We start from the raw sequence: 27,031 nt of genomic DNA, 5'->3' as shown, positions 1-27,031 counted from the left end.
AAAATCCAGAAATCATAATGTATCATTTTTAAAAAAAATAATTTATTTGTATGTTACTGCTGCAAATAAGTATTTGAACACCTACCAACCAGCAAGAATTCTGGCTCTCACAGACCTGTTAATTTTTCTTTAAGAAGCCCTCTTATTCTGCACTCTTTACCTGTAGTAATTGCACCTGTTTGAACTTGTTACTGTCACGCCCGATGGGTGCCAGGCTTCCGAAGTGTTTGGACCCAAAATGCAAACTCTCGGACTACTGGATGAAGAAGAAATCGTGGTCTTTAATTCTGGCTCTGGTTCGGCACACAAGTGATCAGTCGGCGAGGCAGAAGTACAAACAGGGTCAGGCAAAAACGCAGTCATGGGCAAGCAGGGTTCAAAGGCACGAGCAGACACAGACATCATGGGCAAGGCAAAAGGCAAAGTCAAAAAACACAAAGCAGGATCTGGATACACGGCAAAAACAGGACTAGATACAGAGCTGGTAAGTGTGCAAAGACAACAAACGAGCAAGGGTGTGGTGGCTGGATGGAGACTAAATAGGACAGGAGTTAACTAGGTGCACGTGAGGAACAATCAAGAAGGAGGCGTGGCTAGTGAACGAAGGTACTTCATTGTGCAAGACAGTGAGGGAGGACAACTTAAGGTGAAGAAAAGACAAAGATATGTGAACAGGTGCACAGAGCGTGAGTGAAAGAAGACAAATCAGACAGAGACTAGACTAAACAAGAATTGGCAACATGGACTAGAATACAAGAGGGAGCAAAATACTAAAATGACATTAAACAAAAACTGACTAAAGAAAACTAGGCAGTAATACCAACCATAAGAAGAAGCTGTGAACAAACAATAACCAAAACAAATCCTGACATAACAGTACAACAGATATTATAACCAAGAGGAACAAGTGATAACTCAATAAACAATGACTGACAACTAGAACAGAATGAAAGGCCAAAGTAAAAAGTAACAGAAAACAAAGTGACAAATCAAAACAGAACAGAGAATAACTGTTAATGACTATGATGAAACTGAGGACAACTATGATGAAAATGAAATAACTAGTGAATCATAACAAAAAGAACAAAGTGACAAGAAAAACATGACAGAATAACTCATGATGAAAATTACTGATAAATCAATGTTGAAGCAGACGGAAACCATGAAAAGAGGAAAATCAAGGGCTTAGTGCCCTGACCGGGCCCAGTTCCTGACAGTTACCTGTATAAATGACACCTGTTCACACACACAATCAATCACACTCCAACCTGTCCACCATAGCCAAGACCAAAGAGCTGTCTGAGGACACCAGGGACAAAACTGTAGACCTGCACAAGGCTGGGATGGACTACAGGACAACAGGCAAGCACCTTGGTAGAAGACAACAACTGTTATGATTATTTATTAGAAAGTGGAAGAAACAGAAGATGACTGTCAGTCTCCCTCGGTCTGGGATTCCGTGCAAGATCTCACTTTGTGGGGTAAGGATGATTCTGAGAAAGCTCAGAAATACATAGGAGCACCTGGTCAATGACCTGAAGAGCTGGGACCACAGTCACAAAGATTACATTAGTAACACATGATGCTGTCATGGTTTAAAATCCTGCAGGGCAGCAAGGTCCCCCTGCTCAAGCTAGCACATGTCCAGGCCCGTTTGAAGTTCACCAATGACCATCTGGATGATCCAGAGGACGCATGGGAGAAGGTCGTGTGGTCAGATGAGACAAAAATAGAGCTTTTTGGAATCAACTCCTCTTACCATGTTTAGAGGATGAGAACAACTCCAAGAAAACCATCCCAACCGTGAAGCATGGGGGTGGAAACATCATACTCTGGGGGTGCTCTTCTGCAAAGGGGACAGGACGACTGCACTGTATTGAAGGGAGGATGGATGGGGTCATGTATTGTGAGCTTTTGGCAAACATCCTCCTTCCCTCAGCAAGAGCATTGAAGATGGGTCATGGCTGGGTCTTCCAGCTTGACAATGACCCCAAACACACAGCCACGGCAACTAAGGAGGGGCTCTGTAAGAAGCATTTTAAGGTCCTGGACTGGCCTAGCTAGTCTCCAGATCTGAACTCGATAGAAAATCTTTGGAGGGAGCTGAAACTCCAAACCTGAAAGATTTGGAGAAGATCTGTATGGAGGAGTGGACCAAAATCCCTGCTGCAGTGTGTGAAAACTTGGTCAAGAACTACAAGAAACATTTGACCTCTGTAATTGCAAACAAAGGCTACTGTACCAAACATTAACATTGATTTTTACAGGTGTTCAAATACTTATTTGCAGCAGTAACATACAGATAAATTTTTAAAAAATCATACATTGTGATTTCCGGATATTTTTTTTTTTTTATTTTTAGATTTTTTTTTTTAGATTAGATTATGTCTCTCACAGTGGACATGCACCTAAGATGAAATGGATTCCACACCCACATTTGTCATAAGCCTTGCAGGGTCTGTAATTGCCTGCTCCGTGGCCTGCTGTAAATTCCCTGTAGAGCTCTATCTATGTTCGCAGACAAGATGGCGGCACCTTCCCCAGTAGGGTGGAGGCTGTCCGGCATCAGCAAGCCACAGTGGCACCAGAACGAAGGCCAGTTATCAATAAAGCTAAAGCCTTGCTGTCTACAAAATTGTACCAGCCACCTTTTTAACAATGTCAGCCTGCTAAATGCCTCATCAGTACCCCGGGATGGGAGGGGACCAGAGACTATTAATGGATGCCGACACATCTTTCTGGCAAGGTCACAAGTCCTCTCTATGTCCATTTTTTGTGACCTCTGATGTCCATTTTTTGTGACCTCTGTATTCTGTTTTTATTTACATTTCACACAACGTCCCAACTTCATTGAAATTGGGGTTGTGCGTGTGTATATATATACACAAACAAAGCCTTATGGAAAACATGGTCTGATGTTGTGAGTGGAGATTACTGTTGCATAATTTTCTCTCGTGCAGTATATTCATAATCTGCAAATTTTCATGCCTTATATCACTTCTTTTGCTCTGCCAGACACCTCGACTGAGAGAGATCTACAGAATGTTCTACAGCAGCTGGAGCCTCAGATCTCTTTCTTGGAAGAGCTAACAAAGATGGGAGGGGCAATGAGGACAGTACTGACAAAGATCCTGACCAATCAGCAGGCATTCAAGGAGTTGAGCATGGGTAAATATCTGCACACATTTTTTTTGAAATGTTCCAAATAAAAATGTTACCTAATAAAATCAATGGATGGGCTATATTGATTGTGCAGATTGTCAGTTATTACTTTATAGATCAAATGATCCACGCCCTGTTTTCTCCTGATATTGCAGTGTAATTGCTGTTAATAAGGAAATCAGTTTCTGAGACCAATTTATGCATTTGTAAACTATTTCCATTTGTTGCATAAAAAGCTCACTGGTATGATGTATTTGGATTCCTGTAAGAATGTTTTTCTCTCTGCATGTGTGACACATGTATTTGCTTCACTGTTTTTGATAAAATAGTCAGCATGTTGAGAATTAGACAATACAGCAGCTGCCATTTCTCTTCTGCTCTGGTGTTTCAGGCCAAGAAGGAAATTTGTATGCTAAAAAGAATTATGAGAAGTATCTGTCAGCGTTGAAGAATTCAGGTCTGGTTTCTGTTGAGGAGAAAGCACAAGGTGCCTCTGCTGATTTTAGTGTTGGAGCTGAAGGAGGTGCAGGTGCGGTGGTTTTATTGGGTAAGCCAATCTACACCTTCATGCATTTCATGCACTTTTCCAGAATGCTTATTTGGCATTGTGCAAGTACCACTCAAACGCATTTGTTCCTCAGTGGCTTATATGTGTGATTTAAGAAAACTTGATCCATTCACCAACTTTATCACACCTCAAAATTTTTCTTAGATACAAACACATTGAGTGGATCAGACCTGTCATTGGAGTCTGCTGTCAAACAGATATAAATTGTTTTTTTTTCTCTCCCACCAGATTGCATATTTTATTACTTTGAAAGTTTTATGTCCCAGTCACACAGCAGCAGTAATTCCTGAACAAAGGGGAAAAGTAAAAAAAAAAAAAAAAAAAATCACAATTTGTCGAGAAAAGGTCGACGAATGAGCTTTTGACTGCAAATCAAGAGTGCAAAAGGGACGAAAGAGGAACAAAATGTAACTGAAGCTAACGTTGATCTCTACGCTTTAAATGAAACGCGCCTGGAGCCACTGGAGCAGTGTGTGTCTGCAGCTCTGTGTTCCAGGACTCGGTGCTTGGACGGAGCTCTGCCGCAAACAGAAGCATGTTATCTGACCCACTGTGGAGATCTGTGTGCACGTCGGTGGATCCACCACCTGCTCTGGTTCCTCGTCCAGAACAAAAGAGGGATCATCTCCTTCATCATCAGAATCTTCACTGTCTGGTTCTAGCTCTGATGACATGCTCCATGCTCCAAGTTGGTCCAATTATTAAAAAAAAAAAAAAAAAACAAAAAAAAAACTGACGCACTTGTTCAACATTCATAAGACGCCTCATTTTTGCAAAAACAAACAAAAAAAAAACACCACCACACCACACACGCTAAATACGCCACCAAAATTATACACACTGCAGACATGCCAAATATTTCTCAAATCTCTCAAATACCAAAACTCTAATCGCTGTCTGTACACCTGAAATGAGAGAGAGAGAATGAGAATTTTTTTTTTTTTTTCTTCATCAAAACCCTGGTGTTTCTGATCACCAGCGGTGCGGCTGTGTGTCAGTCATACGCACGTGCGCGGGTTCAATTACCAGTTCTGATCACGCACGCACAGGCGGTGTGTTTGTGGATCAGACACACACATACGTGCAGGCGCTTCACATTCTCTCCAGCTGATTCACTCTGGATGAATGCATTCAGTGCTTGGATGTGTTGTAGCGCACGTACGGATGTGCACAGAAGGACTGCCTCGTACATGATTTAGCGACTCAAACGTTCAAAAAAAGAACGCAGCCATTTGTGATCACACTGGGTTTTCTGTTTTTATTACACTTTTACACTTGATGGCTCAAAGTCTTGCTTCTGGAAACTGTTGCCTAGTTTGCACAAACAGAGGCGCAGTTTGCTCTGAGAGATCAGAGCAGACGACACAAAATATTCTTAGGCCGTGATGACTGTTAGCTCCACGGAAATAAAGCTGATCGCGCTACTGCAAAGTCCTCCCGCTGTGAACAAATACACAGTGATCAAGGATCACTTCCTCAAAACGTTTGAACTGTCAGACACTGAAAGGGCCAGCAGGCTCTTCTCTCTGCAGAGGATGAAGGACAGCAAGCACTTCAGACTTCATGGACAAAATTCTGCAGTTCCGACCAGGCTTTTTGTGCAGGAACTGTCTCCTCAGGTGCGTATAACACCACGATCATGCTGGCAGAGAGGCCGACAAATTCTTCCTGGCTGGCCAGCACCACGGCATGACCGTGGCAGCACTCGCACACAGCGGCAGAAGAACCACACCACACACACCAGCACCGCCACGGAGCAAACAATAAAAAAACGTCAAGACCTACAGCAAAACGATATACAGACGAGTTGAGGTTTTTGGCGGCATTCGTTCAAATTTTTTCAACAGTTTAAAAATTCTGACAAATCGCTAGCTGCAGGAATGAAGCTGCATGAAGGTTAAACTATGCTAACGAAAGTCAATGAAAGTCCAGATGTCTTGTTTTGTTAGGGCATCGTTGCCCTTCGTTAAGTGCCATGTGACTGGGGCTTAAGTTTGAAAACCCTACATAAATTCCACTCCATGCTGTAAATGTATTCATGCATCATGATTTAAATTTAAACTGTCTCCATGCAATTGTATAACTTCAAAACCACTTGTGGCAGGTATTCTTTCATCCAGCTCCGTGGTTTAGACTTACTGATGACCCCCTTCCATTGCAGTCATTATTTGCAATGCTGTTGTGTCAGTTTTTTATTTATTTACTTATTTTTAGTCTTGCCAAACTATTTCTTCTAAACTTCAGTGGCAGTGCGATTGTCGGGTGCCATGGCATTAACAGTACTTGTTTCCCACTCCGTCCAATTTCCAGGCGTTAGCAGGCCCCTACATTCTAGTGCTTATGTTTTTGAAACAGCAGGGTGTCAGAATCATAAAGTTACAATACTCTTCTTAATCTTCAGTGCTGTCTTTTGTAATGCAGTGGTTCTTAACCCGGTCCTCAATAACCCCCGAACATGCACATTTTCCATCTCTCCCTGCTCTGCCACAAGCTGATTTACTCATTCAGGTGTCTGTTAGGAGTTGATTGGCTGGCCACCTGAATGAGTAAATCAGCTTGTGACAGAGCATGGAGAAATGTAAATTGTGCAGGTTCAGGGGTCCTTGAGGATCAGGTTGATAATCACTGCTGTAATGAACACAACTGGCACAGTGCACTTAGATGTATTTGGTACCAGCAGTGTACCTGGGCGTCGACGCCTGGGTGCGAGATTTGTGGTATACACCACACCCCAACCGCCGCCTGTCAAAAATGAAGCTTACCAAGAAATGGATAGCCACTTGAAGCTGGGTCAAAAAAAGCACAATGCTACAGAAGCCCATGCTAAAATGTCCAAATTTACAGGAGAAATAAACTTGTGTGCAGCCTGGTCCAAAAAACAGTTTTGGTCTGTGTAGCTAGTTTCCTCCTCCATGACAACTGCATTGGGGGGGAGGGGGACTTTTTTTTGATTAACTGTTTAGTTTAAGACATTTTAAACCATAATAATTAGGAGTGTGACAGGTAGTGTGTGCGGTCAGCCGACTCCATACTACTTTGGTCACAGACACCGCTAGTTGTGGCTGTGGAACAGTCGTGGCTGGCCTTTCTAAGCGTTTTATTACAAACATCTGTAATAATATGGCTTGTTGAGCAGTTACTTGTCTTAACAGATCATCTAAGAAGTCTGTGCTCCAGTATTTCCATTAAGTGTTATTTATATTTGGGCTGTTAGTAGATATTGTAGCTTAGCTGATGTTAGCTCCACTCCACACTACCACTATCACTCCACAGTTAGTGAGGTGGTCAGAATTTTTAATACCTGTACCCAAGCCACCTATAATGAAAACCACCACCCAGTCCACAAAAATATGCTTTAATAGAACACCAAAACCAAGGATTGCGTATTAGCATTAACGTCTTCTGTAACTCTGAGATGGAGGCATGTTCAGGCTTTATTCGTCCTGCCTGGGTCACACAGGACCTCACCCATACTCCAGGTCTTTATCCTTTTATGAGTTGGTTGGTACGTAGGCGGGGTAAGCATTGCCAAGTTGTTGATAGCCACTGCATGGCTGTCCATGGGTTAAACAGTAAATAGAAGAAATGTGAATGTTCTGCGCAATAAAACACATTTTAAATATGCCCATATGGAGCCCAATGACCCAAACTTTCAGCACACCAAGTTTAGTGTTGATAGAATCAAAACTATAGATTTCTTTAAGCAGCATCTCACATGCAGACACAAACCTCTCTATATAGAGAGAGATTTACACTGATTCATAGCAGTTATGAATGAGCACTGTTTTTCACACAGGTGGCATTCATTATGTTTATTGATGTTGTACACTCGTACAAAAGAAGCAAGAGATAAGAATATGAGAATGTCCATGGTTTAGACACGCCTTTTTCATAAAATAAACAGGAAGTGAGACATAATTTCCTCATAGTCAATGATAAATAAATTAAAAACCCATCAGCCTCTTGTGAACAGAAAACACAGTGTGTTTTCTGTTGCACCACTGGAACCTGAAAGGACAGTAAAATGCTGTCTTCTACACTTGTCAGAGAAATTCAAATTTATGGTCTTGAAGGCGTTCTGAAGTGTTTCTCATCCTAATTGGCCATAGTGTTACAAATGGAATTTGAACAACTGGGTGATTTCCCCCCCCCCCCCCCCCCCCCCCCCCAAATGTGATACTGTCATCATCTTTATCTTAACTGTACTGAGGCCTTAAATGTTGCTATATATTGTTTATGCTCACAGGAACCTCTTCACCAGGGAGCCCAAATGAATCTAGCAAAGAGGTATGCATCTGTGGCACAGACAAATTGTGTTTGGAACAATGCAGTAGGTTTGAAACAAGTGACACATTCTCTTGGGATTAGTCTGTATGTCTCTTCTGTCCATGTCTGTATCTGTGTCTCTGTCTATCTCTCTCTATCTACAATCTGACAAATAAAACATGCCCATTAAAATTGATAAATTATATAAAAATAAATACCGTATTTTATGGAGTATAAGTTGCACCAGAGTACAAATTGCACCTTTTTTCTCCCTGCATTATTAGTTGTTTAATTTGGGATTTTTGTGTATTGTTTTTGTGTACTTTTTATTATTGGCATTTATTCTTTATTGTTAGTTTATTTTGTTGAGCATTAGTGCTTTGATTCCTGGGAAAGTGCGATATAAATTGTTGTTATTAATAACAAATGTGTGATTTTTTTTTTTTTTTTTTTTTTTTTTTTTTTTCCCTCCAGTATATAAGTCGCAGGACCTCTCAATGGGATGTTTATTTTGATACACAAGTTAAATTACAACCCCTGGCCAAAATTATGGAATCACCGGCCTCGGAGGATGTTCATTCATTTGTTTAATTTTGTAGAAAAAAAGCAGATCACAGACATGACACAAAACTAAAGTCATTTCAAATGGCAACTTTCTGGCTTTAAGAAACACTATAAGAAATCAAGAAAAAAAAATTGTGGCAGTCAGTAACGGTTACTTTTTTAGACCAAGCAGAGGAAAAAAATATGGAATCACTCAATTCTGAGGAATAAATTATGGAATCACCCTGTAAATTTTCATCCCCAAAACTAACACCTGCATCAAATCAGATCTGCTCTTTAGTCTGCATCTAAAAAGGAGTGATCACACCTTGGAGAGCTGTTGCACCAAGTGGATTGACATGAATCATGGCTCCAACACGAGAGATGTCAGTTGAAACAAAGGAGAGGATTATCAAACTCTTAAAAGAGGGTAAATCATCATGCAATGTTGCAAAAGATGTTGGTTGTTCACAGTCAGCTGTGTCTAAACTCTGGACCAAATACAAACAGCATGGGAAGGTTGTTAAAGGCAAACATACTGGTAGACCAAGGAAGACATCAAAGCGTCAAGACAGAAAACTTAAAGCAGTATGTCTCAAAAATCGAAAATGCACAACAAAACAAATAAGGAACGAATGGGAGGAAACTGGAGTCAACGTCTGTGACTGAACTGTAAGAAACCGCCTAAAGGAAATGGGATTTACATACAGAAAAGCTAAACGAAAGCCATCATTAACACCTAAACAGAAAGAAAACAAGGTTACAATGGGCTAAGGAAAAGCAATCGTGGACTGTGGATGACTGGATGAAAGTCATATTCAGTGATGAATCTCGAATCTGCATTGGGCAAGGTGATGATGCTGGAACTTTTGTTTGGTGCCGTTCCAATGAGATTTATAAAGATGACTGCCTGAAGAGAACATGTAAATTTCCACAGTCATTGATGATATGGGGCTGCATGTCAGGTAAAGGCACTGGGGAGATGGCTGTCATTACATCATCAATAAATGCACAAGTTTACGTTGATATTTTGGACACTTTTCTTATCCCATCAATTGAAAGGATGTTTGGGGATGATGAAATCATTTTTCAAGATGATAATGCATCTTGCCATAGAGCAAAAACTGTGAAAACATTCCTTGCAAAAAACACATAGGGTCAATGTCATGGCCTGCAAATAGTCCGGATCTTAATCCAAATGAAAATCTTTGGTGGAAGTTGAAGAAAATGGTCCATGACAAGGCTCCAACCTGCAAAGCTGATCTGGCAACAGCAATCAGAGAAAGTTGGAGCCAGATTGATGAAGAGTACTGTATGTCACTCATTAAGTCCATGCCTCAGAGACTGCAAGCTGTTATAAAAGCCAGAGGTGGTGCAACAAAATACTAGTGATGTGTTGGAGCGTTCTTTTGTTTTTCATGATTCCATAATTTTTTCCTCAGAATTGAGTGATTCCACATTTTTTTCCCTCTGCTTGGTCTAAAAAAGTAACCGTTACTGACTGCCACAATTTTTTTCTTGATTTCTTATAGTGTTTCTTAAAGCCAGAAAGTTGCCATTTGAAATGACTTTAGTTTTGTGTCATGTCTGTAATCTGCTTTTTTTTCTACAAAATTAAACAACTGAATGAACATCCTCCGAGGCCGGTGATTCCATAATTTTTGCCAGGGGTTGTATATTGTTTAAATAATATTTACTTGCCGATCACACAGTCAGTAGATTGTTAAATAGTATTGCAGTAACAAGTATTTGCCATTCATTGGGACTCGTCTGTTGTTACCATTGTACCCTTTGTAGCCTGTCTGGTTGACATTCCAATTTTGTATTTCTTCTCACCCTCTTCTTTCCTCCAAGGAGGACCAAGATGCAGGACAGACTGTTGGACAGAGAAAGAGGGTTAAACTGAGTAGCAGTACCAGAGGTAGGTGCAATGTGCAGTTGTACACAGTATGTGACAGGCTGCCATGAATAGTCCTGTCTGTGTGTCTTCTCTGCATTCAGAACCATGTATTATTGAGTCCCTGAAGCATAAATGCTTTTTGGAGGAGCTGCTGTTTTGGACAATAAAGTATGAGTTTCCTCAGAAGATGGTGACCTTCTTACTAAACATGCTGCCAGATCAAGATTACAAGGTATCGCCTATTTAATGTTTTTGACTTCAGAATAAATATATAATACAGCTGCAACAATTAATCAGTTGACTATTAAATTAATCAACTAATTTTATAATCAATTCATTGTTTTGAATTATTTAAAAAATTATCTAAGTTCTTTGAGTTCAGTTTCTCAAGTGTGAATATTTTCTGGTTTATTGTGCTAGCTACTTTACTCCTATCTGGTATCAGTATATCTTTGGGCTGTGGGCAAAACAAGACATTTGAAGGAGTCATCTTGGACTCTGAATTGCACTAATGGACATTTTTCACTATTTCCTCTGAGGTTGTGTAGCTTTCTAAATGCAATTTTCTTCTATTTCCCATTTTGCTAATTACTCTTGAATTAGTTTGAGTTTATAAACTTTGTGCATGCATTCACAAACATGGGCATCAACATAACTTTTAAGCTTTGAGTACATGATGGGATTTTCTTGTTTTGTTCAACAGATCACATTTACAAAAACATTTGTTCAGCATTATGCATTTATCATGAAGACGCTGATGAAAAGCCACGAATCAGACACCATGTCCAACCGCATTGTCCATATTAGTGTGCAGCTGTTCAGCAATGAGGAGCTGGCACGACATGTAACAGAGGAGTGTCAGCTGCTGGACATTATGGTCACAGTCCTCCTCTACATGATGGAGAGTTGCCTTGTTAAAAGCGAACTTCAGGGTAAGTTAGATAAATGTCACTGTACACTGTACACTGTTTAGTAGCATCTCCATGGAAGTTTGTTTGCTGTTTCATTGACAGTGTTTCTTAACAAAGCAGGAACAGATTTTGTGTGTCCAGCCAATGTGTACATAAGATGTGTGGCATAATGGTGTCCTGAACACAGTAACTCAGGAACAGTACACAGCAGACACTTGCACCATAGATAACCAGTTCAGTTTATTTATACAATGGAAAATCGCATAACTAAGGCACTATACATGAGCAAGGTTTAAGCCATACTGACCTATGAGCAAGCACATTTGTGACGGTGGTGAGGAAAATCTCCCTCAGGTATTTTTGATGATAGGAAAAAACCTCAAGCAGACCACACTCAATGGGGTGACAATGTGCTTTGGCCATACTAACAAATAAAATAAAAGCCCAACAAAGAATTGTCAGAACATGCAGTGACAGAAATGTTGCAGCTAAGCATCCATATATTGGCACATTTTGCTTTATTTTTGAACATATGTACTTTAAATTCTGTTCAGTGGAGGTACTGGATGATGGGTTTTTTTATTAGATTTTTTTTATGTGAAGTTTTAACTGCTTTTAAATAGATTTCTAAAATGTGTTTTGCTTCATCTACATTTGTATGTTCATTTGTCTTTTTAGATGAGGAAAACAGTCGCCATGTTGTGGTGAACTGTGGCGAGGCTCTGTTGAAGAACAACACTTACTGGCCATTAGTTAGTGATTTTATTAATATCCTCTCCCACAAAAGTGTAGCTAAGACATTCCTGGAGGACCATTCATTGCTGATGCTGTGGATGAGCTTTGTATCTTTTTTTCAAGGTAAATCATATTTTGAAAAGCTATTTTATGAGTCAAAGTGCACTTTTATTCAGCAGTTCATTAAGCTGTAAAGAATCTGCTGTGGAAATTCTTTACACAGTGAGTGACGGTTCTGAGTGCACCTCCAAATATCTACAGAAGATCAGACACCTGTTAATTTTTAATCAAGGTTTTTGTTAAACTGAGACAAATTGCTAGAATGAGACATGGATATTGGCTCACACAGCCCCTGAGTGTGCATAGTTTTATTTAAAGATCATACTTACATGCTTGAACGCTATTTTTCCACTAACATATTTGCACATTTGTCATTTTTATGATCATATTACAGTTTAACAGTACACAGTGTCAGCGTTTGTTATAAAAAAAAGAGTTGTGGAATGTTTGACACAATGTCACTGACTCAGAATTGTTTATGCTGCTGATTTGCAGCTGATTACAACCCTAAAAATAACACTCGTCGTTGTGCATTGGGTTTGAGTATCTTTTTACTGACGCTATGGGCAAGTGTCACACTCACAGTACTTCTGTCTGCTCCTACTTTGAGTTATATTCATTTACTTTAACAATATAGCAATCTGAATTTCCACACATATATTTGGCAGATCACATAGAAATGTATGCAGTATCCACATATACATGAAAAAAATGTGGTATTCAAACAAGATGTTATAATATCTGATCACTGGCAATATGTTCTTGCTTTGTTAGGTATGAACCTGAATAAACGAGAGTTGAATGAACACGTGGAATTTGAGTCTCAGACATACTATGCTGCATTTGCAGCCGAGCTTGAGGCCTGCGCGCAACCAATGTGGGGTCTCTTGACACACTGCAAAGTCAAAGTAAGTCTTTCCTTTTTTACTCAGACATATGCTGCATGTAGTTGCACTGGTTTTGATGATTAAAATATTCTCTGTGTAGGAGACACGGGAATATACTAAAACAGTGGTGCACTACTGCTTGGAGACTTTGCACATCTGGTTTGATGCCATTGGCTTTGTCGATGAGGTAAATATGAACACAGAGATTGTATAACAGCAAGTGTTTTGCACAGAATCTTCTCATGGTTTGGATAAATCTTTTATAGCCTACTCAGAATCAGGTGACATTTCACCTGCCCCTGCACCGTTACTATGCCATGTTCCTCAGCAAGGTATGTCAGAATGTGAGCTATAAAACAGACCTGCAGTGTTCCTGTCTATTTGTTGTCTAGTTAATTGTTGGATTCTAAATCTTTAGGCTGTAAAGTGTCAGGGTGTGGACCTGGACAGCTTCCTGCCTGATCAGGAGATGTTGATGAAGATCATGGTACATCCACTCCAAATCCAGGTATAGGATTGGAAAGAGTAGAAAACAGTTCTACTTTGTACTTACCTTCTTATTTTCATCCGTGTTCAATAAAATATTGCTCCGTGTGGCTGTAGGCAAGCCTGTCAGAGATCCACAGCAACATGTGGGTCAGAAACGGCCTGCAGATTAAGGGACAGGCTATGACTTATGTGCAGTCACATTTCTGCAACTCCATGATTGACCCAGACATCTACCTGCTCCAGGTCAGTTGTTATATCAACAAAAGGGCATTTGTTGTCACATATGTATTATTTTAATCCAGACATCCGTATTTATTTTGTCTTTCTCTTTCTATATACATTTATTTGACAGGTTTGTGCATCAAGGCTAGATCCTGACTACTTTATTTCAAGTGTTTTTGAGAGGTACGCTCTGCAGTAACAAGGTCCCCCCCATGCATTGATGTTTTAATGATACAGATTTTATTAAAATGCTACACTACACTCGTGTTCTCTCTCACAGGTTCAAAGTGGTTGACATGTTGACCATGGCGTCTCGGCATCAGAATTCTGTCTTGGATTCTGAGCATGAGAAACCGATGCTTGAAGGAGCACTAACATTTCTGGTCATACTAACAAGCCTTCGCATTCATTTGGGTAAGTTTGACTGCAGATTATACACACACACATATGGTACATAAACACTATTCTACACACAATTTCATCTGTAATAAAGTATATCTACAGTAAATAAGCTGAGTAAAACTTCTAAAGTTTTTGCTGTGATCTTTAAGAAGAGTATGTTGATCCAAGTTGGACAGATTTTCAAAGCAGTAGTGTGTAAGAAGTAATTCTGAATTTTCTGTCAAATTGTTACATGATAGGTGAGTAATTAATGCAAAATGATTGCAAGTTAATACTTGTCTAATGCCCTTAATGTTTATGGAGCCTTTTGTAATAGAGGTGGCATATTACTAGACACAGTTGCTCTGTTTATATTAGGCTGTGTGCAGTTAAACTCAATAAACTTGATTTTTTTCTTTTCTTTTGTCTTTTTTTTTTTTTGTCTTGTCAAGAGTCTTGGTGGAAAAGGGGATTTTAAGCTAACTGTCTGTGGGTTCAGTTATAACCACCCTAAAAATGTCTTAGCTGCCCCTGTTTTTGCTCTGGTTCACCACAACAGATCCAGTATGGAAATGCAAGTTAATTTGACACATTGTTTGTGTCAGGTCCCCTTCCTGATGCAATTTCAGATTTACATAGAGAATGGGATACATGAACCGGCCACTTGTCCAACCATGGTGGCCAATTATAAGTACAGTATTGTAAATCTTTGCAAATGCACTTTTTGATTTGGCATTTTAGCATTTCATCAATTTTTATTTTGTGAACATCACAACATGCAATTTTGCAACTGATGAGGAGTAATTGTCATTAGTTTTGCCCAATTGTCTATTTTAACTCCTTTACTTCTTACAGAAGTACTTTTTGCCTTTTTCTTTTTACTGTTGTTTATGCACCTATTACTTCTTACAGAAGTATTTTATTTTATTGTTGTTTATGCATCAATGATACCAGATCAAATTCCTTGTGTGTGAGAACTTACTTGGCAAGAAATTTGATGCTGATAGTAGTTGGTAGCTGGTAGCAAAATATAAAGTTGAAATGAGACTTGGTATTGTCTAAGTTTTCTCTAGTAGCTGACCAAGCAACTTGCTTTCATACAAATTTTTAGCAAAACAAGTCCCCTTCTGAAATTACTAGGGTATAATGCTAAAACTATGCTATTTAATGTATGCATTATTTTGAAGTGGAACAATACAACTCTTTTGATAATCAAAAGAAATCCTTTTATGGGCAGTGGTTACTGACACAAAGAGACCCGATAGCCTGCTTGAACTAATCTGTTGGTGTTGTTCACTAGTGGCTTAACAGCTATACGTTCGGCAGCAGATCTGGCAAGCTTTTCAGCATACCAGATCACTGTACATGGAGTACTAGTTAGACCAATCCTCTTATATTCTCACCACCATCAGCAATAGTAAAGTGGAATGTTGGTTGGAAAGAAAACAAAATAGGTTTTTGCTAACAGTGATTGAAAGGCAGATAATGGAGTATCTATAGAGCCTCTGAAAAATGACATAGAGACACTACTATATAATTGTATTTTAATGTCTGTTTTATCGACTGCATTATTAGTCAGTTTTCTGAAATTGTATTTCTGACTCTAACAGGCATGACAGATGATGAAATCCTCAGAGCTGAAATGGTCTCTCAGTTGTGTATGAATGACCGTACACACAGTGCCCTATTGGACCTTGTATCCTTCACTGTTTATCATACGCTATATAAAATATTAACTATAGCTGACATTATCAACTGTTGTATTTTTCTTTAAGACTATATTTCATAGATTCCTGAAAATCCCAACCCCAAGAGTGGCATAGTGCCAGGAAGCTGTAGTTTTGAGGACATGCTTTCTGCTGTGGCAGACTTCAAAGCACCAGTGTTTGAGCCAGGAGGCTCAATGCAGCAGGGCATGTACACACCTAAAGGTAGGATTCAGGACATGTCAAAGACATGAATTACCAGTCTACTGTTGTAGCAGTGAACCTGCACATGATAAGAAGTATACAGATTGTTCCATCCAGAGTTCTGACATTTAAAAGAACAAGTTGAAATTTGTGTAGTGGTTCTTCATTATTCAGACTCAGTGTGTCTGAAACAGATAGCAGTGTATTCAGCTGTCCTAGCAAATATGTATTACCTTCTTTGTAGTTGTCAGCATATATATTTAGAAGTAGTTGTACTTTTTACTATAATTAGGTTTATTATTAATATTATTGAACATAAAGTCAAGCTCATTAGGCGGTTTTGGTCTACAGAGCTTTCATTGAACTGTTTGTCTGTAGCATGAACTCTGTCATTAGTGCTCATCTGGCCACTTGGAGGCAGTCTTACACCTCTGAAGTAAAGAAAGAAAAATTGGAAAGCTAAGTCATTGTGACACTATAACAGCTGTTTCAAATCTGATCTCTTATTTTTCTCAACTAGCGGACGTGTGGGAGAAAGAATTTGACCCCATCATGGTTGTTCTCAGAACAGTTTACCGACGTGATGTGCAGTCAGCAATGGACAGATACTCTGCATTGTAAGTTTACAGAAATTTTCATTTACCCATGAAATTAAATAGCATTTTTTGTTATGAAATGTAGCATGCAAAATTAAGTAGTTATTATTGTTGTTTTTAACTTTAAAAACAACTGTCATTTAATTTGACTACTATTGCAGGTCTACCTCTCACATGAAAGTGACAAAATAAGAAGAGTCAGGTTCTGGTTTTAGTTATAATTAGAAGGCTGTTGGAGAAAATCAATATATAAAAATAAATCATTTGAAATAGAATTGAACAAGTGTTTCTTCTGTGTTTGTAGCATAAGCGCTGCTCTAATATTTCTTTATGCTAAGGTTACTAGACCATGTTAAAATATTAATTATGGTGAAGGGTGTTTTGATGTCCAGTTAGCTCTTGTGAAGGTAACAGTGTAATGGGGTGTGCTTATAATTGAAGCAATTTAGGGAGCAGATGTATTTAGTCACACTTCCCTCACGTGCTGGTTTTTCTAGGTCAGCTTTTGAGGTTCACACCAGATGATGTTGAGGTATAGTTCTCCTTGAACACATGGAAGCTGGCTTTTTCCACCTTCAGAATCTGTTAGCATATTTGCGTTGCTTATTCAAAGTTTTTTGAGTATGATGGATTGCCTGTCAAGCTGTCCCCAGTTTTATATGAAATGATCCCTTCATCACTACCAGAGTGAGAGAGTTTGCTGCTTATTGGCTGTTCTGTTGTGTAGGTGAAAAGCTTTTGTATAATGAATTACTGTGAACAATGTTAGGTGTCACATCATCAGACTCTTGATTCTCAGAGGCTTGCATTGTAAGGAATATTACCTACAGTACCCTTATGTTTGTGGTAATTGCTGTATTCTTTGTTTTACTGATTGCTCTTTTTCCTTTTCTGTGTGGCTAATGATGTCACCCAGTCTTAAACAGTGTGGTATTCACACTGGCAACCCATGGCCACCTTACAAGGAGAGGACTCCTCTGCACCCATGTTACAAAGGCCTTGTCAAGCTCCTCCACTGCAAGACACTGCACATTGTAATATTCACGCTCCTTTACAAGGTGAGCCTGTTCATGCAGTATATTCCTGTGCCTCCCTTGCATCTCAATGTACTCTATGACCGAATTCAGCCATCTTTAATTGGTGCACAGTGAAAATGACTTGTCCATTAATTGGTGCTGACAAGATAGTTTGAGAGTGATATAGACAGACCAGATCAGAGCTCAAACTATAGATGAGGGATACATCAAATAGGCAGCGTCAAATAGACAACAAACATTGCTAAGCAACATTAATATAATTGGTATAATTTGTAAATCGTACTTACCTGTTCATGATACATTAACTACAACACAAAAAAATTCACCAGTAAATTATTGTGTTCAGTGTTAACTAATACTTTAATATGTTTTAGATATGGATGGATCATCAGAACATGTCTGAGCACGTGCTCTGCATGGTGCTGTACCTAATAGAGTTGGGTTTGGACAACCAAGTTCAAGACACCAAGGAGGATGTGGTGAGATTTCAGGACCATTTTTGAAACAATTCTCCCCACTGATTTCACTACCAGCTTATTTTCTACAGAGTTTTTGTTTTATGCTTCCAGGAGCCTTGCATTGAGGAGCATTGCCACGACAGCTGGTTCCCTGGTACAAATCTCCTCTCCAATCTGTATCATATCATCAACTTTGTAAGGGTCCGGGTTCCTGAGACAGCTCCTGAAGTAAAGAAAGAGGTGCCTCCCAGCACCAGCTCTGAAGCTTCCTCATATGGCCAGGTGAGTAGGTTGAGCTGTCTTGCAGCTATTAGCATGGGATCCTGACTTTTATGTGGTATTACTTAAATAATATTTCATCCCAAGTGCACCTAAGGCATATAAATATACACCTTAGCTATGTCCTACTCAGCAGTATACTGTGTATCCAGAAAGTATTCACATCGCTTTACTTTTTCACATTTTGTATGTTAGTCTTATTCTCAAATGGGTGATTTTTTTTTTTTGAGATTTTTTCAAATTTATTAAAAATAAAATAAAAAACTAAGAAATCACATGTACATGAGTACTTTGCCATGAAGCTTAAAATTGAGCTTAGGTGCATCCTTTTTCCACTGATTGTCCTTGAACTATTTCAACAGCTTAAACGGAGTCCACCTGGGGTAAATTCAATTGATTGGATATGATTGAGAAAGGCACATACCTGACTACATATAAGGTTCCACAGTTGACAGTGTATGTCAGAGCATGAAGTCAAAGGAATTGTCTGTAGACCTCCAAGACAGGATTGTCTCGAGGCACAAATCTGGGGAAGGGTACAGAAACATTTTTGCTGCTTTGAATGTCCCAGTGAGCACAGTGTCCTCAATCATCTGTAAATGGAAGAAGTTCAGATCCACCAGGACTCTTCCTAGAGCTGGCCACCCATCTAAACTGAGTGATCGAGGGAGAAGGCCCTTAGTCAGGGAGGTGACCAAGAACCTGATAGTCACTCTGTCAGAGGTCCAGCATTCCTCTGGAGAGAGGAGAACCCTCCAGAAGGACAACCATCTCTGCAGCAATCCACCAATCAGGCCTGTATGGTAGAGTGGCCAAACAGAAGCCACTCCTTGGTAGAAGGCACATGGCATCCTGCCTGCTGTTTGCCAAAAGGCACCTGAAGGACTCTCAGACCAGGAGAAACAAAATTCTCTGGTCTAATGAGACAAAGATTGAATGCTTTGTTTGGAAGGAACAAGGCACAGCTCATCACCTAGCCAATACCATCCCTACAGTGAAGCATGGTGGTGGCAGCATCATGCACTGGGGATGTTTTTCAGTGGCAGGAACTGGGAGAGTAGTACTTAGTAAAATGGCCCCTGTACACCATAATCGTCAGGGCCACTAGAATGGTTACTGTCTTTTAAGGCCCTTCACACATAACGAAAGATGCAGAAACCGGAAGAAAATCCGCTAACCAAACACAAAATCATCATAAAAAAGCACCGCATTTTATTGAATCCCTCTTATCAAGAGAACAATACAAATATGAACCGTCTGTTCCTCTGTAGATGACCCATGGTCACAGACATACAGTCCTGAAATGACATGAATGAAGCAGTGCACTCTTATCATGTCCACATCTGCTGGCCGTGTGTTTTTAAAGTGACATATCATGTGCACTGAGCCATTTATCATTTGCAGCTGTCAGTGAGTTTCTGGTCAGCGATCAGTTGGGAGGCGGCTCGCTGTGCTGTGTACGGTCAGACGTGACTGACTGCTCCCTATCTGAACATACATATCAGCAGTTCATGCAAGTGCGCTTCCCCCCACCCCATGACATGCCACGTGTTGCAGATGGGGGAGCGTAACACACACACACGATACACACGGGACAGTTGCTGGTGTGCGTGAATAGCTGAAGCGACAGCTGTACGAGGCATTAGAGGCAGCTGCGATATTTCACTAATGGCATGCAATTCCTACTTCGTATGCTAGTTGAGTTCAGTTGTTTTATGTGTGAAGGGGTCCTTAATGTTGTTAAAATTTCCCGGTTCGATATTTATTGTTGTGCACCAAATGCTATACAATAAGCTGTCACTAAAAAGTATAACATGACATTAAAAACAAATACCAGTAACAAAAGTTGATATCATTGGTGCCTGTTAACTTTTAGCGTATAACACCTGTGCGGTTTTTGTAAGTAATGTTGATATTCTTGCTCTCTTAGGTGCTGCAACAGTTTCTCAAATAGCTGTAGTGGAAATGTCAGAGATTAAAATGTTTTTTCCTGATGCCCATATGTCAGACTCCTGGATCTTTATAAGCACGAATGGTCAAGAAACAAGATGGGATGTGCAAAATATATCCTCCTTTTGGCAACGTACATCATACACAGGAATACTTTTACATGTGCTGTTTGATGGGTGTAAACCACTGTTGGTAATCTGGATGTGAGCAGTTTTGCTGTCATTGTTATTATTAAGCTCTTGTTTTCCATATTATTATATTATTATTCTTAGTATTATTATTATTTATTGTCCATTTTGCTTTACTTGCTCCACAGAATTCAAGGCGTCTTTCAGGAAATTGGAGAGAGGTAGCTGTTTTTGCTCCCTTGTGTGGCATAATTTAATGGCTTTAATGCCATCAGCAGCTGCATCGTTTTTTAAAAACTTTTTTCTGATGAAAAGTTTTCTTTGCATGTGTGTATTTCACAGGTCTGCCTTGATGTGTGTATAATGGATGTGCTTCAGTGATTCTTTCCCTCTTGACTGCTGAAACTAATTACTTGTGTAATGCAGGTCTGGGTAAATGCTTTTTAACTGCATGTCAGTATGATTGATGTTACTCTGACTAGGTTATATGATGTATGTATGTTTATTTAATGGTGCAGTGGGGAGCATTTTTGTCAGGTCAAGTCACAGCAATCCGTCGGCTGATTTCTGCACTTATACATCAGGATGATTTTAATTCCCCCCCACCCCAAGTGAGGTGTTCTGAGGGCTATCAGCAAATGTAGTTGTGAAATGTCAGCTGAAAGTTTATAATAGCCATTTAGTTTGACTTTTATTTGTATTGTGTTGTTACTCTATGGAAATGCAGTGCTGCTCCCATCCATCATAGTCCATCAGATTACAGGGTAATTTTAGGTGGCGTTTGTGCAGACAAATCAGGTACCTTGCTTCGAAGCATGGGGAGGGATATTGGTCACAAGTATTTTCTCTTTACTTGCATTTTGTATTTGCTATGAAGATGATACCTTAGGCATAAAATGCATTGATGATGTTTGGGTTGTTTTGTTTGTGTGAATACATTAATTTATGCATTTACTGTGATTGTAATATATATCTCGCATGGTATTACCACTGCCAGATGTATGGCTGGATGCCATGCGTGGGTCAACCATTTTTTTTTTTAAGTTCCTGATTTGGTTTAATACAAAATTGGAATGTTTTTTATTTTTAAGAACCTGCGTGAAGCTCAGGTCTTCAGTCTTGTGGCAGAACGCAGGAGGAAATTCCAGGAGATAATCAACCGCAGCAACACTGAAGCCACACAGGTCGTCCGGCCCAAGGGCTCATCCACACGTTGGGTCCCACCAGGAACACCGCCCCCAATGGTAACGGAGATCTTGGAGATCCGGGAGAGCATGCTGTCTCTGCTCATCAAACTCCACCAGAAGATGTCTTCCAAGCAGAACTCGCTCTCAGCATCCTTGATAGAAGACATGGACACAAGCCGCCTTGCTCACGGAGACGGCATTACAGCAATAGAGCGCATCCTCACCAAGGCAGCCTCACGCAGCTGCCACATCAAACGTAGCATTCAGGAGATTTGTGGGAAAGTGTATCCTCCAGTGCCACCAAAGAAGAACAGTCCTAGTGACAAGAAAGCCATGGATAAAGAAGAGAGGTACCGATAGTTTAACTGTGTACACTTTACTGTAGGTTATTATGAGTCTGTGGCCATAATATGAAGTAATAAGTGTCCCTGAAAACAAGCCACTGAGTGGATTCACTGTTATGTATTTACATTTGCACAGTTCCATATAGAATTTTAACCCTTGTTAAATTAAATTAAAAGTGTCTCATTGCAGTGGTCATGCCTTTATATTGGCATTGATTTATTTTTAAATGCCACAAGAACTTTATGGCCGTTTATTGTATTGCACAAGTATGCATGCACTTTTAATATTTAGCACAGCAGATTATTATATAACAATAGAGTATATTAAAACTGTCTCCATCAGGCTGCCTTCAAAAACTAAGTGACCACGCACGGAGACTAGTGAGGGAAACCTCAAAATCACCCATAGCACCTATGAACTAGAAGGCATTTGGAGGGGGCATTCCTTTGCTACTGCATCATATTTCATACAGTGTCTTGTGGATCCAAAATATGTACCTGGATCAAATTAAACATAAAATCCCTCATTTGCTTGGGGGTTATCAATCTGCTCATCTTTTTGAGTTAAATGTTGCTATGGCCAAGGAGGACAGAAGTCATGAGTTACAAGCTTTTAGTAGCTGTGATTAGAGAGACTGTTGAAACAAACCTTTTTGCCAATTGACCAGCTGCAGGTTTATTTTTGGTTATGTGTTTGTTGATAGTGGCAAAGGTTGGGGGGGGGGGGGGGTGGCGGCGGCAATCCCATTGTAAAGCTTTTGCAAGATTGTGCTTGACCCTTTGAAAAAAAAAAAATGACACAGGCTTGACTCAAGTGTCTTCTACCAAATTCAGGTTAGAAGACACAGCAGATGTTATTCTCTCATGATGCAGTTTGTGCATAGCTAGTTGTGTGTTTGTTTGTTTGAAATGCATTAAATCATTCACAGTATGCATGGATATACTGAGTGTAGTAATAATTGCTCCATACTGTTCTAAAACAACAAAAAACTGATGTAGATATTTCATGTCACACAGTCACTCACTGTTCTGTTTATTCAGCTTCTCTTCTCTAATGATAATGGAATGGACAATATCTGTTCCATCATGGCCTATTTTTGTGGATGTCTTTGCCCCGTAGACAGAGACAGTGGTAATGTCTCTCCCAATCAGATGCACGACAGCTGTTTCCAAGGCAACTGTCTGGCAGCACTGCAGTCAGTGGCAGAGAAAAGTGAGAAGGTGCTAGCCATTCCTTAGTCTGGTTGTTGGCACCTCTGAATTCATCAGTGAAAACTGTTGAGCTGTGACGTTCTTGTCAGCATTTGTTCACGTCCTCATATTAGGGACTTAATTTACAGTCAGCTTTCGAGCCTGCAGAGTGAGGCTCCACCTGCCATGTTAGTTTCATAATCAAGGTCTCCCACTTCCACAACACAACCTGGTTAATATTACATGTCTGCTGTGCCAGTCTCAGTGTTCCAGTGCTACGTTAAACCCATAATCTGTTCCACACATTATGAGTGATGGGTTTGCATGTGTATTAATAGAATGTGATCTTCACAGCATATTAGGTTCAAGTTTAATATTGTGCTCGATGTATCTCGCTCATTATTTTATTTATTTTGTTTGTTTTAGACGTCAGAGGGCAAGAGAAAGGCAGCAGAAACTACTTGCTGAATTTGCCTCTAGGCAAAAGAGTTTCATGGAAACTGCAATGGATGTTGGTAAGAAGGCATCGTCTTATTTTCTGCTCTCATATAGACTTGGCTTACACTTTACAGTAGGGTTGACCCAATACCATATTTTTCCTATGAATCGTAAGTTCTTCTCTAAGACTGTTGTCTGTAGCCTCCCTGATCAACTCCGTGTTGGCTGTCTGAAAACAGTCCTTTCATTCAGCCAGTGCACAAGTGTATATGGGGGGGGACAAAGTAATCAGATATGTCTTTAGACATTTCAAGAACCACAGCATGCAGTGAATTTGTGCAGTTTATTTTACTGAGTTACTCTCTGAAGGACATTCATTTTCACCTCTGTTACAAACGTGCACACATAAAAGAAACAAAACTTACTTGGGATCAAGCAGAATGACAGTGGCTATTTTACAGTGTTTCTATGTTTCATGTGATGACAGTCCATGGTTCTTTTTCCACTTCATAAGCAGAAGGTCATGTCTATGTTTACTTATTTATTTGCTTATATTTAAAGAATAATATTTAGTTTCCTGACCAAATCTTATTTCATCATAATTAACCCCTCGTCTGCTCTGTTCTCTGTCTAACCCAGTGCATATACTATTAAAAAAACAAAAATCAGTAGCATAGTCTTCAGAAAATATACAAGAAATTTTGCTCTGGAACCATTGTGCATTTGTACAGCAACTACTTATACAGCATATTTCATTTTTTAGTAACCTCTTTGTGTTTTTGTATGGAAAAGCAAACAAAGGCAGCTTAAACTGCTAAACAAAGAAGCAGTAAAATGCCAAAATAATCAGCCCACCTAGCTAACAGTTAATGGCAAACTTCCCCCCATGTCAATTGTGTTATGTGTGAAGGGGCCCTTAGCAAGCCCCTAAACATCAAACTATACTCAACCTCAGACAGAAAGATGTGACTTCTTCCCCCACTAATTGCTGGACATCATAGCCAACCTATACATGGGGACTGTGAGTGCTGTTTGGAGTGTTATTTTATTTTATTTTTTTATTTTTTTGAAAAATTGAATAAGTGTAACTGTTTTTAAATGAAGTATAGTCTGGTCTTAAGAACTCCAGCAGGGACCCAGGAAAAGGCACTTTGCTGTTAGAGATTGCAACAATCAGTATGATAGAATGTATTTATTTGCCATGACATGCATGTACTAAAGGTTAAATAAGTACATACTTGCTGCTGTAAGATCAGTAGCCTTCAAAGAGTATAACTGTTTGCTGAAAGTAATACCATCACTGCTGTTCATTTTTCACTGGAGCAAGGTGACTGGGCTGAGTCTGTGCTGTGTTCTCTGCAGGCCTGTTAGGACAAATTGAGAGTAACTGAGGCGAGTACGGGACATAGGCTCGAAAAGTGGGCTGAACTTCCACCGTCCACTTTGACACAGTATGGTTAGAGGATGAATAACAGTTGCTGTGATCAGGATTGATTTTGTAGATATCATGCTGAAAAACAACTTGATTTGTATAATCTTTAAAGATATTGCTGCTCACTTCAGTAAGTTTTAAATGGAAGGAGTAGTTATCAAATCAAGTGAGGGCATTGTTGGTTCTTAATGGATAATCACAACATTCTTCTTGAATCTTGAATCACTGGCCTGCAGGGGATTGTGCTAACATTAGCCTTTACTGTTCTATAATATAATATATAAAGTTGGACTTTTTATCAAATCAAATCAACTTTATTTATATAGCGCCAAATCACAACAAACAGCTGCCCCAAGGCGCTTTATATTGTAAGGCAAGGCCATACAATAATTAAGGAAAAACCCCAATGGTCAAAACGACCCCCTGTGAGCAAGCACTTGGCGACAGTGGGAAGGAAAAACTCCCTTTTAACAGGAAGAAACCTCCAGCAGAACCAGGCTCAGGGAGGGGCAGTCTTCTGCTGGGACTGGTTGGGGCTGAGGGAGAGAACCAGGAAAAAGACATGCTGTGGAAGAGAGCAGAGATCAATCACTAATGATTAAATGCAGAGTGGTGCATACAGAGCAAAAAGAGAAAGAAACACTCAGTGCATCATGGGAACCCCCCAGCAGTCTAAGTCTATAGCAGCATAACTAAGGGATGGTTCAGGGTCACCTGATCCAGCCCTAACTATAAGCTTTAGCAAAAAGGAAAGTTTTAAGCCTAATCTTAAAAGTAGAGAGGGTGTCTGTCTCCCTGATCCGAATTGGGAGCTGGTTCCACAGGAGAGGAGCCTGAAAGCTGAAGGCTCTGCCTCCCATTCTACTCTTACAAACCCTAGGAACTACAAGTAAGCCTGCAGTCTGAGAGCGAAGCGCTCTGTTGGGGTGATATGGTACTATGACGTCCCTAAGATAAGATGGGACCTGATTATTCAAAACCTTATAAGTAAGAAGAAGAATTTTAAATTCTATTCTAGAATTAACAGGAAGCCAATGAAGAGAGGCCAATATGGGTGAGATATGCTCTCTCCGTCTAGTCTCTGTCAGTACTCTAGCTGCAGCATTTTGAATTAACTGAAGGCTTTTCAGGGAACTTTTAGGACAACCTGATAATAATGAATTACAATAGTCCAGCCTAGAGGAAATAAATGCATGAATTAGTTTTTCAGCATTACTCTGAGACAAGACCTTTCCAATTTTAGAGATATTGCGCAAATGCAAAAAAGCAGTCCTACATATTTGTTTAATATGCACATTGAATGACATATCCTGATCAAAAATGACTCCAAGATTTCTCACAGTATTACTAGAGGTCAGGGTAATGCCATCCAGAGTAAGGATCTGGTTAGACACCATGTTTCTAAGATTTGTGGGGCCAAGTACAATAACTTTGGTTTTATCTGAGTTTAAAAGCAGGAAATTAGAGGTCATCCATGTCTTTATGTCTGTAAGACAATCCTGCAGTTTAGCTAATTGGTGTGTGTCCTCTGGCTTCATGGATAGATAAAGCTGGGTATCATCTGCGTAACAATGAAAATTTAAGCAATGCTGTCTAATAATACTGCCTAAGGGAAACATGTATAAAGTGAATAAAATTGGCCCTAGCACAGAACCTTGTGGAACTCCATAATTAACTTTAGTCTGTGAAGAAGATTCCCCATTTACATGAACAAATTGTAATCTGTTAGATAAATATGATTCAAACCACCACAGCGCAGTGCCTTTAATACCTATGGCATGCTCTAATCTCTGTAATAAAATTTTATGGTCAACACTATCAAAAGCAGCACTGAGGTCTAACAGAACAAGCACAGAGATGAGTCCACTGTCTGAGGCCATAACAAGATCATTTGTAACCTTCACTAATGCTGTTTCTGTACTATGATGGATTCTAAAACCTGACTGAAACTCTTCAA

At 39.7% G+C, this 27,031-nt stretch overlaps 1 protein-coding gene across 3 annotated transcripts in view; it reads left to right on the top strand.

Annotated features, from left to right (window-relative positions):
- ubr3 (ubiquitin protein ligase E3 component n-recognin 3) overlaps positions 1 to 27,031 on the top strand; it is a 96,258-nt gene that overhangs the window by 15,856 nt on the left and 53,371 nt on the right. For 2 of the 3 annotated variants that reach the window (XM_034186752.1, XM_034186750.1), the window contains exons 3-25: positions 3,016 to 3,168; positions 3,554 to 3,709; positions 7,977 to 8,017; positions 10,394 to 10,460; positions 10,541 to 10,671; positions 11,143 to 11,371; positions 12,029 to 12,208; positions 12,920 to 13,053; positions 13,133 to 13,219; positions 13,299 to 13,364; positions 13,451 to 13,540; positions 13,636 to 13,764; positions 13,874 to 13,926; positions 14,024 to 14,157; positions 15,735 to 15,820; positions 15,914 to 16,055; positions 16,555 to 16,651; positions 17,547 to 17,688; positions 18,042 to 18,146; positions 18,237 to 18,407; positions 20,671 to 20,703; positions 21,574 to 22,019; positions 23,631 to 23,719. In XM_034186752.1, coding sequence (XP_034042643.1) covers positions 3,016 to 3,168; positions 3,554 to 3,709; positions 7,977 to 8,017; positions 10,394 to 10,460; positions 10,541 to 10,671; positions 11,143 to 11,371; positions 12,029 to 12,208; positions 12,920 to 13,053; positions 13,133 to 13,219; positions 13,299 to 13,364; positions 13,451 to 13,540; positions 13,636 to 13,764; positions 13,874 to 13,926; positions 14,024 to 14,157; positions 15,735 to 15,820; positions 15,914 to 16,055; positions 16,555 to 16,651; positions 17,547 to 17,688; positions 18,042 to 18,146; positions 18,237 to 18,407; positions 20,671 to 20,703; positions 21,574 to 22,019; positions 23,631 to 23,719 — 2,961 coding nt within the window. The remainder of the gene's footprint in view (positions 1 to 3,015; positions 3,169 to 3,553; positions 3,710 to 7,976; positions 8,018 to 10,393; positions 10,461 to 10,540; positions 10,672 to 11,142; positions 11,372 to 12,028; positions 12,209 to 12,919; positions 13,054 to 13,132; positions 13,220 to 13,298; positions 13,365 to 13,450; positions 13,541 to 13,635; positions 13,765 to 13,873; positions 13,927 to 14,023; positions 14,158 to 15,734; positions 15,821 to 15,913; positions 16,056 to 16,554; positions 16,652 to 17,546; positions 17,689 to 18,041; positions 18,147 to 18,236; positions 18,408 to 20,670; positions 20,704 to 21,573; positions 22,020 to 23,630; positions 23,720 to 27,031) is intronic. The other variant, XM_034186753.1, reaches the window with a different exon arrangement.

This window comes from Thalassophryne amazonica, chromosome 14, assembly GCF_902500255.1.
Source record: "Thalassophryne amazonica chromosome 14, fThaAma1.1, whole genome shotgun sequence".
Taxonomy (NCBI): Eukaryota; Metazoa; Chordata; class Actinopteri; order Batrachoidiformes; family Batrachoididae; genus Thalassophryne; species Thalassophryne amazonica.
Note: the sequence above shows the minus strand (reverse complement) of the source record. Positions and strands in the feature narration are given on the sequence as shown.